At 38.7% G+C, this 13,614-nt stretch overlaps 1 protein-coding gene across 12 annotated transcripts in view; it reads right to left on the bottom strand.

The window, feature by feature from the left end:
• The window catches only part of POLR3B (RNA polymerase III subunit B), an 86,395-nt gene that overhangs the window by 28,814 nt on the left and 43,967 nt on the right, over window positions 1-13,614 (bottom strand). For all 12 annotated transcript variants that reach the window (XR_003252047.1, XR_003252046.1, XR_003252048.1 and 9 more), the window contains 4 exons: window positions 12,018-12,145; window positions 4,663-4,872; window positions 2,668-2,826; window positions 1,085-1,202 (listed from right to left, as the gene is read on the bottom strand). Coding sequence is in view for 9 of the 12 variants with exons in the window: in XM_026056778.1 (XP_025912563.1) it covers window positions 1,085-1,202; window positions 2,668-2,826; window positions 4,663-4,872; window positions 12,018-12,145 (615 nt within the window). In the remaining 3 variants the exon portion in view is untranslated. The remainder of the gene's footprint in view (window positions 1-1,084; window positions 1,203-2,667; window positions 2,827-4,662; window positions 4,873-12,017; window positions 12,146-13,614) is intronic.

Raw genomic sequence — 13,614 nt, 5'->3', positions numbered from 1 at the left:
AGAAAAATATTAGGCATGAAAGAGCAGGAAGGAAAGAGAAATTATGTTGGTATCAGCTTTTTTCCATACACTGCAGAATGACAGTATAGCAGATTTCACTACTGGATTTAGGAGATTATTTTGTCTGATGTTGCAGTAGCTAAGATGGTCAAACTATGACACAGACTCAGAGCCCAGGATTCTTGCCTTGACCTGCAAAGGCTCCTTTTTTCCTTTCTTGATAATTACACTGTTGCTTCACTTCTTAACTAATATTTCATAGGCATCTACCTAGAGTGTTCTATTGGTTATGAATCCCAGAGAAGTGCTGACCTGGGCACCAATTGCTTGCCTTGCTCTTTGGTAATTTACCAAACTGCCAAGGCTACTCCTGACAAAACAGTGGAAATCCTTTTTTTTTTTTTTTTTTAATGTTAATGTAAAGTTTTCACCTCCCACCTCTGAAGCCTTCTCTTGTTCTTTCTGGACACAAAGGGAAAAATCTTTATTGACAGTCTTTTCCCATTCACTGGTCCCTTGGGAAAGGACGCCTACTCAGAGTGGCCAGAATGAGCTGACCATCAGTCTCTGAGGAACGGAAAACCTCCATCCATCTCCTGCCCTCCTGTTTGGCAAAAAGAGGGCTGTGCATTAATCAGCATTGGTCATTTTCTGTGGGAGCTGGTATGGAAGAGATGTTCCCCCCCCTCACTCTAAGCACACGCATGTTTTCTACCCTCTCACTCATCTCTGTTTCTCCACCACTTGACTCCTCTCCTTTCTACCACTGTCTCCCCTTTTTTCTCAGTTTCTCCTGGGAAACACCTCAGTGATTCCTCTCCATACATCTTCAGGAGGGTTCCTCTCTGCCTTTGCAACTCCAGCCTTTCAGGTGTCAGGACCCAAATTATTAGGAATTAAGTGGCTATGCACTTCTGAAAATCACCTAGGCTCCAAAAAATCCTGTAAAAAACCAAGACCTAGAGGACTAGTTCTAATTTGCAGAATGAAGCTTATTTCTTTGGCTTTTCTAGGACTGAACATTTTCTCAGGTATCTTTCCCCTGGGTTACCTTCCTCAAGTATAAAGTTAGGATGCAACATACGTTACTGGCACATCTTTGTATTGTGGCTGCTGAGGCACATTACTTCCTTCCAGAGGTGTCTGGGTCACAGTCGGCATAGATTTGTTCACAAGCACTTGCTTATTTTCTACTTTTTCACCTACAAAGAAGAGGGGAAAAAAGTACCATGAAAATGTATCTGGCTACCTATGTCAGAAATACATTTTAGGCTAAAAAAAGGTATATAAGAAGATAAACTCCGTGCAATACTTCCTGGAAGCAGGCCATGTTACTTTATTGAATATTACATGGTAGGGGAGTCATTAAACTAGAATACACTAAAAAAAGATCTGCTTGTATGTTGAGGGCACTGAAAATAACAGCTATTCAACACACCGTGGAACTAAAGAACACAAAAAAGCATCTGAAGTCATCTGCCATAAGAAGGGGTAAATTAACAAGCAAGACTAAAACTGACAAGTTTTGGAAATTCACACCTAAAATTTAGGACACCACATAATTTTCACAATGAGTTGCGCAAGACTTCTTCTAGCCTCTCCTTCCCTGCCTGCAATTTCCTATTGCTTCTGGTCTCATACATTAGCTATTTCTCCCTCCTTTCCCTTATCCTTCCCTTCACGCAGAAAAACAGATCAGTAGCATGCCCAGCGATAATAATGTGCATCAAGTACATTAAGTACCTGCCTCCCCACGCACACACAATTACACTGAACCTCGGCCTCTGTCTCTTTTCTGTCAACATTAAATTATTTCAAAAAGGGTTTACTCACCCACTGAGAAGAACAGTACCCATCTGGAACCTGCCTCAGTCCTATCTGTCCTAATATTTCAGAAGTTTATTGCCTTTTTTATTGATTTAGAAAGCGAAACTCCACTGCGATGTGTTAAAGAGCAAAGTTGATCCAATTTTGTAATAACTGAGCTGCTATAATGGGATTAAGTTTAGTGCCTTTTACAATACCTCTGACACTAGATCTCAGCAGATCTACTAAGTTGTCCCCTAATTGAAGGATGCCAGTATGGGAGAATTCTTCCTCATATTTATTTGCATGGGCAAGTTACACATCTATCTATCTATGCAGTTTTGTTTGTTTTCTTATTCCCTCTCTCAAAACATATTTCCAAAGTTCTGAAAATACATGTTTTTTTTTCCTCAAATATCAGCATTAACTGACTGTATGTCAGAAGGTGTGGATATATGAAATCAAAATAGTAAGGAATCTACTCTCAAAAGAAAAAAACATAATATATGACAGACTAAGCAATAAAGATCCACAATATTAAAAGTTTGCAGATTTGGGGATCTAAGAAGAGTAAAAGTTCTAAGGTTTTAACAGAGTCACATTGTTGAGGACTCACAACATAACCGCTTCTACTTAAACATAAAGCTCCCTTTCATCACGCACAATAGAAAACAGTGACAGGTACCATGGTGTTTTCAGAAACTAGTTTGTTTTTTTTTTTAAATTATCTGTTATAGTATTGTCCCCTTAAGAGAAGAAATACACTAAGTATAAAACAAGGTGTACAAGAAATATTAACAGAATGTTAATTTCTACCACAGATTACGTATATGCCATGAATAAACGTGCAGTTTGACATACCTGGAGAGCAGATACCATCAGCATCTAAAATTTCATGGCGCCAGATTGGTTTACGTGTAGCTGCATCCAACATCGGTCCCATTACTTTATCAAATGTCTGATTGGTGTAACGCTTCAGCGTACACTTGGCGTTTTTATATACAAGACACCTTCCAAATCCTAAAATTTAACACAAGCTCATCTGTCTAGAAGTCCAAAAATTCTTTGTAACACATTCTCAAAATAAAACAAGAATGTTGAACTACCTGCTGAGCTACAGAACATAAAGCATATTTTAATAGTTAGATTATGCATTGTGTTAAATAAGTACAACATTGCACAAGGATACCTAGTAGCTCACAATTTAAAATCAGATCATGCAAGCTATTTTTTTTTTTTAAGACATTAGACTCTGAATTCCGAAATTCTGCAAATCCTCTTCCTCTATACCTCTGCATACACACACACACACAGCATTTTGCTTACCTTTGGTGGCTCACAGGAGATGCCTCATAGGAGGAGGAGAGATTTTAACAAGGGATCAGAATGGCACTTCTTTTCTGGGGTCCTAAGAAACCTGAGCTTTTACTAATGCTACCAGCTAGCTTACCAGGAAAGAGTCCATTGAGTGTATCATGTAATCACCACATTATCACTTCTTTTCCGGTTGAAAGAAGTCTGAATTACATACATTGTTATAAAATAGTCTTGTTTTGCTTTTTAGGTAAGAAAAGTAGCATCTTTGGAAATTTCTCTCGGTACAGCAATGCCACCCATTTGCATCATATTTAGAATTACAGACAGCCAAGAGCTTTCTAATAAACCTATGTTATTTTAGTTCATTTGAAAGAGGGTCATGGCCACATACAGTACATCTATATGTTTAGATTATGTCAAGTAACTCCTGACAAGCATCACAGCTCTCCCTGTAAATGTTACCAGTCTACCAGAAAAGAAAACATTCAGTTTTAAATCATGGCTGTTGTTGTTTTAGAAAAGGAGGCATAAATTAAATGTGGCAGGACATTAATGCCAAAGATACACGTCTAGGAATACTATTATTGCTGCCTAGCAACTAGGAGAAAGGGTGTGCGTTTGGGGAAGAAAACTCTTCGAAGAATCTGATTTTAGCTACCCAAAACTAAAACTAATTTGATTGCACCACAATGTTACATCTTCCCTGAAGGGAACTGAGGGAGAGGGAGAGACTAAGTTTTCAAACAACTCTTCCCCTAATGCCCAGCAGTGTTAACATTGAGTTTTTCTTGATTCTAAGAAGCGCTGAAGAATTGTGGAGTGTGACTGACACAGGCCAGCATGGTACAAACATAGATTTCACTTAATTACCTTCCATTTGGTGATTATGTACTTTTACTTAAAAGACACTAAACTCTCTACTTTTTTAAAAAGGAAGCAGATAATTAGTTTCTGCTTGAATAAATACAAAATTATTTTGAAGCAATACTATTATTTTCCCTCAGAGCATTAAGTTCATAACAACACAAAACACCACATTTCATTCTTTTTCTGAATATATTCAAAAGTCTAATTTCATCTATTGCTTTCAATACTGGTGAAAATAATGAGACCTCTCTCTCTGTTAGCAACGAACAAAGGCTCAGGTAATCATCTAGAAAGCGAGCCCCAGACAAAAGATTATCTAATACATTATATTTTTATGTAAGCTAAATATTTTCAGAAAAGGACCATTTATCCTTTGTTATTTAAGGTCAAAAGCTAGCCATTTGTTCTCATAATACCCAGAACTCAAAAGTTTATTCACATCTTGGCAACTTCACCACTGCTGTAGTGTAAGCATGGAACTACAGCCAGTCGCTATCATGCAGAAAACAAACAAAAGCGCCAAAAGCAGTTTCTGAATTCCATTTCTTAGCTGGAGATGTACTTGTTCATAACATCAGTAAAATTTATTATATGAAGAACACCATGAGACAACAAGAAGATTATTACAGCGCACATTAGAGAAGTGGGAAAGAACAGATGGATGGTTCTTACCTCTGTCCAAAGAGGCCTTGTTTAAGACAAGAGCATCTTCGATATCATAACCACTGTAACTCATCACAGCAACCGTGGCATTCTGTCCAGCAGGCAGTTTCTCAAAATCTATCAGTTCAATTGTTTTTGTTTTTACCATCGGTTTTTGTGGATATGCTAAAAGATACATAAGAGTATCTATCCTGTTCCTTTGATTGTATCCAATAGTACCTGTATGGGGGGAACCAAGAGCCTGTGAACATCAGTGAGTTTACTAGAAATGTTTTAGCTATAAACTACCAAAGTTCAAATTAACTAAAACCACAAACTGAGGAACTTCATCTAATAATGGAAAGTCTTCAAGAAAATCATGGAAAAAAATATATATATACAAGAGACTGAACCAAAACAATTTTACATTATTATATTTAAATAAAGCTTTAAGTGGCCACTTAATTTAAGCTTCCAGAAAGAAATTTTTTACAGGAAAATCTGAGTATCAAGACAAAAACAACAACAAATCAAAGTAAAGTCCTATATGACTGAATGGAAGTAAGTTTTTTTTAAAATCATGACACTGAATAACAATACAAATATGAAGTTTGCTTTCACTGTTCTAATAGCAGTAGTTTCTGTTTGGTTTTTTTTTTTTTTGAGAGAGAGATGAAATTGTATTCCATAGTTCTGATCCAAAATTCATCAGAAGCAATAGAAAGACTCCCATTGAGTTCAAGAGGAACTCTGGATCAAGCTCTGTGTCTTCCACATCATATTTCCTTCCTTTTTCTGGGCAATAATTAGTTCAACAGCAGCCTGTGTTAGAATGTCACAAAGCATGAACAAAGCATACAGTTAGCAGCAGCCAAGACTGATTTACTTTCTGAAATTAGAGGCGTCATTGCTAGAAAAACTACAGTAGAAGTTCACTCGCAATATATTTGTCTTTTTACATGAAACTAATTTTAAATTTATGGTTCAGAATTCAATCCTTTGTATAGACCTCCCAGCTTGAGACTGAAATTTTTGGCCCTGTCCCATCAGACTACCAAAGTGTCTTCTGAAATCTGAGGAAAAAATAATTAACACCCAGCAGGGAAACATAAACTGTTGTGTAGCAGAACAAAAGTAAAGGCAATCATATGTTATTACAGTTTGCTGTACCAGGCCGATGCTATGTCTCTAAGCAATTAAGAAATTATAATCTGGAAAGTTAAAGTTTTAACTACGCTGAAGTTTTAAGTACTGAATATTTTATAGCACTTGTGCTTTGGAGGCAAGTCTTGCAAAATGATTCCAATTCCTCCTGCAGTTTCAGAGGCTGGTTGTTTGCAGGGAAAAGTCAAAGCAGCCAGTATATAATGAAGACTTTACACAGCCAGAATATAATACAGCTAAACACAAACCTGCTCTTCGGGAAGGCCAGCTTCATGTTTTATATGCAAGGATCTGCAATTTCCAAATGCCTGCATTTAAACAAAATGTCAGGAAAAACAAATACCTGAAACCAGCCAGGATCAGAGGCATCTCCGAAGACCTACCCTGTCCTTGGTGCTAAACCTCTCTCTCCTCAATCACCCCTTCTCTAGGCCCGACCCTTCCCAAGGGAGAGCACAGGGAGATACCTCAGCAGACAATATCCAAAAAAATCAGCTCTTTTAAACTGGATTCCTTGCACACTCTTGCTCTCTTGGGCTTTCCTTGGTTCCAGAAAGTGGACTTGAAGCCCCAGGCACAGCATTTTTAAAAGCTGAGGAAGGTCTGGTAGAGTTGACAGGCTTTACCTGTCCCTTGCTTTTGAACACTTGCTTTTCTGTCTTTTTCTTGGAGAAGGAAATAACTTATCCCTGAGCAGTATTTTCTGTTTACAGTAAGAAAGAAGCTGGTAGTGCCTAAATTTGTCAACACTGAAGAACTTCCCTGTCACTTCCCCCACCAAAGCCCACCACCACCTGAAGGTCTTTCTACCTTTGCCATCCCCTCAGCCTAAGCACGAGACATTTTTTTCATTGTACTTTTAAACAAACTGTTTTTCTCACTACACAGCAGCGGATATCTACCATCAAATGAAAAACCTCAGAGTTTTAGGCCATTTTCTCCTCTGTACCTAAAATAAATAATTTGTGTGCTTTCAGAGTAGGCTGTCTGCTGTAGAAGCTCATCTGAAAATTTTTAGGTTAGGTACATTTTCCTGTTGTTGAGAGAAATCTTCTCCTGACTATACCACATCAACTTTCTCTTTTGAAATGCTTGCAATTTCTTCTTTTTTTCCCCTCCTCAGGGATGCTTACACACTGTATCTGCTATGGCTCACTGGTCAGGGATACTAAGACAGGATGAAGTCTGGAGTGTCTGACCATATCCAAACTTGTCCTTTTCTAGTCTAGTAACAGTCTGAAGAAGTTCCTTATATGTCAAGGATTATAGCTAATATCTTTACATATTTCAAGTAATTCAAATGAGCACATTATTTCTATCTCAGAATAAACAATGCTTCTCACGTTTCAAAGTCGGTATTTTTATCAGAGGTTCAGATGAGTCTAACAGAACTGTTACTGTATATATTAGACCAGGAGCCATGAGTGACTAATGACATTACTGGGTTTTTGAGCTTCATTATTAAACTGTATTCACACCATTATTCAAGAGCTGAATGCTGCAGCACATCACATGGAAAACGTACATCTATACAATGGTGGACATCCCAGCAGGAAAGAAACTGGTTAGAGAATGATTCAAGAGCACAAATGAAATAAGTTAGCCAAAAAGCATGCTGTACATCAGCAATATTTGTCCTTAATTGCCACGATTTAATGATTATGCAAATAATGCCTTCTCTAGTCTAGTCTAACAAGCCACAATCTTAAACCACAATCTGCTTATTTAAAACACAGAACTCCTTCTGAGGACTCATGTGTTGAGACAAGACCTCTGTGTGGGTTGAAATGAAGGAAGCCACTAGCTTTATTTCTGTTTTCTCTCTGAAAGAACGGAGCCCTTGTTTGCTTCAGCCAAACAGCCAAGCAAAAGTAAAGTATAATTAAACTTCACCATAACAAACCCTGTTCACAATGGCCCACGTTTATAATTACGCCAACGGCAAGAACCAATTTTTCTCATAGGTAATTAGCCCTGTTTAAAGCAAAACACACAAGACTGAGCTGGATACAACAAAGATCATTTTCTTGCTTTTCTCAGTGCTTAGTATATTGTGAATACATGTGTGCATTCTTTCCTTTTTTCATTTCCCAGAAAGTTTTTTTTTTTCCGTTTAAGTGTCACTTGATCAATGTTCAGTGTGAAATAATCACTATAAAAATAGCATATACTGATATTTAGCATAAATGGGATATTTTTGTTATTCTGATAAGACAAGTTTCCAGAACTCGCCAGAACAAACAGCCAGAGAGAAAAAGCATTTATCCAATTCCCTGGGGTATTACTTAGAGCAAAATTAAATTGTACAATCAAAATTAACAAGGATACAGAAATTAATCAATGTTAGATATGAGCCAAAAGGACTATTACTGCATATGCCAAGAGAAGAATTGCTGTACTTCTCTATTTCCCTTGATTTCACCATGGATTTTCTACTATTCTGTCCTTTTGTACGAGCACGAACCAACAGAGGAAGGGGCATCATTTTAAAGGCTGCACTGAACCTTGCAGAGAGGCTACAGCTCAGCTCATAGGGAGTTTCATTTTAAAAGTCTTAACTGATCTGGACACTCAGTATTTGAAATACTCTTCTCACTGTAGAAAGATTAAGAAGTCAGTTAAAAAGATTATGGTAAAACTAGGAGAAGATCGCAAAAGTCCAGCTCATTTCTGTCTCAGCCCTTCTGTGCCCGCTACTGGGGAGAGAAGAGCTGGCAAAAAGCGAGTGTGCCGTGGAGCACAAACGCTGTTCCTCAAAGGCTAGTGGCAGAACTGAGCCCTGGCCACAAAGCACCCAGGTCCAGCTGTGAAGACCAGTAATAACCGGTTTTGCCTTGACGTTTGTTTAGGTTCCCTGCCAATAGGCTAGCTGTAAAAAATTGGGGAGTACTTTAGCTCTCAGCCCACTGGCAAGCCTTTCACAACTGTCAAAAATCAGCAGCCCCCAGCGCTCTGGGTCCTTGAGGCACATTTGTCTTCTCAACACAATTTTAAGACATTCAACTAGTTATATCACAAGGCAAAATAGTGCATCAAGGGCTTTGCTATTTCACAGAGCAATGAAGATGTATGTGTTACAGTAAGAGTGTTTTTTTTTTTAAAACTATTAAAGAACTTGCTTCAATTTAGACATCTGCCACTAAGCTCTCCCTCATCTCTGCACCCCCCCCACCTTCCCTTTCTCCTCTTCCACAGGTTAAAGTAGTAACAGTTAACACCCTAAACCTCCTTTCCTTCCTGTGACTTGCATTCTGATATTTGTGTAGGAGCTGCAGTGCACAGTTGGGCTGTGAGAGCGTACAGCTTGCTTTGTGTACCCACACAGCCGTTTTCACAGATGCGCATGTGCATACACAATATGATGGATTACTGGCAGGAAAATGTGTGTGCTTCCATCTCCTACGTTAGGCTTTTATACAATTCTTCATAGTCACAGAAGTACAGTATGTAAATTGACTATTTTCTATTCATTACTGCAATGGCAAAGTCCCACCTAAAATTATTTCTCTATTTTAGGAGCCTTTGATCCTTTTAAACATTATTTTAGCAACATACAGAATGCAAACAGTAGAGCTTCTTGTATTTTAATCTTGAGCATTTCTCAGATACTAAGCTTCTACCATTACCTTTGCACCGAAAAGTCAGCCTTCAGCACAGGACCTTGCAGTTGCAGGTGTATTTGCTACCTAATCTTAATGTTCTCTCAGTCTCACACTACAGCCTGCAATATAAGGTAAGTCTTCCTGTGCCAAAACAATGTGGGCTCGCATCCCTTCACTGAAATCCAGTTTGCTTACTGAGCACAGCCCTAGTCCTGCAGCGAGATGATTCACCCAGCCCATGAACGGGAGATATTTTTCAGTGCATTTAAATATACTACCCTGAAGAAGTATTCATATTTTAATACTTAACACCTGTCAGTGATACTGGATTATAGATCCCATTGCAAGCATTAGTCACTGCCCTTCATTTACCTGTGCCTTCACATCTTTCCCTACGATTGATGTTTCTGAAAAAGAGAATAAAGACCCTCCAAAGCTATTAGCACAGCTCCTTGAAGTGGTCAGAGGGGGTCAGTGTTGAGCAGCACAAGGCCCTCCTTTCTGAGCAGGAGCCCCTGGGCTCTCTCCACGGCCCCAGGGTTTGACAGCCTAGGGAGTGACACAGTGGACTTGGACATGAGCCCTTCCACATGGCCACATAGACCCAGGAGCCAGTCTGCAATCCGGGGACGGACAAAGAAAGGGAGAAGGGTGGATGGTCACATAAAAAAAAGGACTTGGGGTCTGAAGCGCTACTCTGCATCTCTTCGTACATACCGACAGAAAAAAAGTAGGTTCAATCTGTTTCCGAAATATCCTTTAGGTCTCATTCGATCAGCAGCTGTACAGAAAAAAATCCTTCTGCTTCTACATATTGCCACTTGGGGCTTGCGCTTTTTTTTTTTTTTAAACAGTTAGTAATAGCAGGTTCAGGTGTTTGTAGATACTTCAGGCACAGCAAAATATAGCCCAGGTCATGTGCCAACTTTTAAAATGTACTTTTATCTAGCTGCTTATTCTTTGAGTCAGGTGTTTTGTCATAACAAACCGAAACAAAGGCTTTTTTTATTGCCCAAGATATTCAATGGCTTTTGTGCTCCTAGCGTCAGCAGGAACGTCAGAGGATTGTATCCAAGGAGCTAAATGTGCAAGACCTAGGGTCAAAGCAGCTGAATACACCAACCTCAGAAAACACAGACAATGAATTGCAAATGACACTCAAAACAAAACGGGAAAAAAACCTTCACACAGAAAACTACAAAAGAACTCCACAGATACTGAATTGGCTTTCTGTACACACTGATCCTGCTTAACTGTGTGTGGTAACTAACCAAACGCTCTGAGACTAATAGTCATAAAATAGGGACTCAAGGGTGGGGGAAAGATAATGGCATGGGGGAGAACTGTAAGGAAAAAGATTGCATCCCCCTCTTTCTTTTCTTTTTTTTCTTCTTTTTTTTTTTTAAGGAGGGAAATGCATCTGTTGCTGTTCTCTGCTATTTTGATGCGCTGAACACGACAATCCAGCACAAGGCAGTTATCCCGCTATTAATTCTGCTGGAGAAGCCTCACAAAAGGTGCACTGTTTCAGTTTCGGGGACACAGCACAAAATGAGCAGTTTAGTAAGCCCAGCAGAAGTGGTAGTTTTTTTCATGACGCAGAGTTCTTCTACTGTAGCTCTCAACTTGCGAGCGAGCCATCAATATGAGACACAAAACTGGCGTGTACAGCACGAGTCTGAATACAGCTGTCTAAATTGATGTACTGCTGGTCAGGTTCTTGGTGGGACTCACTCTGGCTTGATCACAGACCACATGACTCAGTGGCTTCGGTACTAACAGAAAACGCTAATGCTAGTTCAGCTACGTATTAAAGGAAGGATTAGAACTTATCTTGTGGTAATTACCTACCACAACAAATTTATAAGACGGCTGAAGTTCTTTTTTAATGACCATCTACCACACTGTGAAACAAGAATTATTAAGTGATCAGGAAATTAACTTTGTTTCAGTCATTTGCTGAGAGGCCATTAATTGCCCTCTTCATCCAAAACAACAACAAAAAGCCTAAAATCTAAACTACTGATTGGGGAAGTGGTCGAGTAACTAAGCACTCTTTCACATTTTGATTCCTCCATTCCATAATGTCAATATAACCTTTTTTTTTTTCTTTTAGGACAACTACTCAATTATTCAGGGAAAGTCTCTTCTCTCTGCACTCTCTGTCTCTCTGTGAGAACACTTTTTTACTCCTTTTGTTTGGAAACCCACAGCACATAGCAGTATAAAAAGAAAAAAAAGGAAAAAAAAACAACCCACACTCTGCCAATCCTCCAGCTATGCTGAAAACTTGAAAGTCATGACAATTACCCCAGAAAAAAAACCTAACAAAAAAAACAACAGCGCCCCAGTTTCTCCAAATTTTCTTTTGAAGTAGTAAGACCCACAGATGTGGCCTCCATTTTGCAAAACTGACTAGCATTTTTTCCTTTTTTATTCCTTCTTTGATTTTTAGAGGTAATTTCTCCTTACTTTCCCTAAGCTGAAGTATGCTCTTTTACTCTTCTAGTAAAGTTTTTACGTGAATTAGGAAAGAAAGAAGTTCTCCGCTTTGTCACTTTCTCTGTGTAGCTTCAAAAACTAGGTAACACGCCAAATAGGAATCAAAAAAAGTCTTACCCATTGCTTGTTTCCCCATGGCACACTGATAAGTGTTTCTTGGGGACTGGTTGTGGTGAGGATACGGAATCAGCCCAGCACAGACACCAAGAAGCGTGAAAGGCTCAATCTCCAAATGTGTTGTATCTCTTAAAAGAAAGAGCATCAATTACAACAAACTTGTGAACTATCTTTCATTTACTTTAGTAGTATCAATCTAATTTACCCCTGTTCAGGAAGTCGTCAGTCAGTAAGACCTCAGAATGTGGGTTTACTACGCTCTTTAATCAACTTCATTTTGGCTTTATTGGTTCCATAAGAAAAGAAATGCAGAAGGCACAGAACAAGTACAAAAAGTCCCATCAGGGAGAAAAAGCCTTTAGGTAACAACTTGAGGTGACTTGGGAAGATAATAAAACATCAGTTTATACAGTAAGTCACAGTAAAAATCTCCTTAAGGAATGTCTTCTCATGTAAGGAGAGTCCTCTGCATTAAGTTACCTATCTGGGAAATCTAGGAACTTGCAGGGGAGGTAGGAGAAGGAGAAGCAAGACAGATTCAGGTATTGAAAAAAAAAAGGGGGGGGGTGTTAATTTTTCAAGGTCAGTTATATAACGTTAGTTAGAGAGAAAACATCTGTGTTCAAACCACATCAAGTGCCATGGCTGATATGGCATAGTAAAACACTACTTGCAAAGTTCTGTAAGCATTTTGAAAGTGATTATGTTGTTACAAGGTGGTGCTGATGAGAAATAAAAAGACATGGAAAAGGAGTAAAGACTGAGAGATGACAATACAAAATCTCTTCTACCTGGCATTAGCTTCAGAGGAAAAAGTCCATGCTCAGTAGAGATAACTAGAACATAACATGCACTGGGATGCAGGGATAACTAAGGACAGAGTGTACAACGCAGCTAGGCTGGAGCAAGTCTGCTTTTTAATTCAAGATAGGTAATTAGAAAATGGGGAACTTTGAAGTAAAGATAATTTAAAACTAAACCCACCCAAAGCATATCTTTTATGACGTTCTGGAGTTATTAAACAGAGCATGGGTTTAGGCACACATTGCTTTTCCCACATACCTAAACCCACTGCGCTCTTTGAAAAACCCATCTTCAATGTTCAATACTCAACTAGTTGCAAATTTCTTGAAATTCTTTTGAATTAAAGAAATTAATTTGATTACTAAACTTTAAGACCTTGCAAAATAAAAAGACTGGAAAAAAATCTTTATTATGACTACACTCAAAAGATGGCAAAGCATCACAGTCTCTAAAAGGCTGAGGGTTTACGCTTAAGTACATGCAGGCTAAAGAAGACAGGGACCAGCAGGAACTTATCATAAACTATATATGTACTGGAAAATAAAACCCTGAGGAGCAAGCCTAGTGAAACTAGCTAGCTGTCCCAGACTTCTTTATAAGTCACGAATGTGCTTATATAAATCTAAGCAACCTAAAAATCCCCCGCTGGCCAGAGGGCAGCCACTATTTTTCTCCACTTGAAAAAAAGCAGCTATGCTCAACTGAGATCTGTCCTAAGAAAATAAGAGTGGCTGAATCCCAGTTGCAGTCAAGCAATTCCAAACTGGTCTCAAGGGACATTAGTAAACTTAGA

This window comes from Apteryx rowi, unplaced genomic scaffold (genome assembly GCF_003343035.1).
Source record: "Apteryx rowi isolate R43461 unplaced genomic scaffold, aptRow1 scaffold_133, whole genome shotgun sequence".
Taxonomy (NCBI): domain Eukaryota; kingdom Metazoa; phylum Chordata; class Aves; order Apterygiformes; family Apterygidae; genus Apteryx; species Apteryx rowi.
The sequence above is the reverse complement of the archived record's forward strand: the minus strand, read 5'-3'. Positions and strand labels throughout refer to the sequence as shown.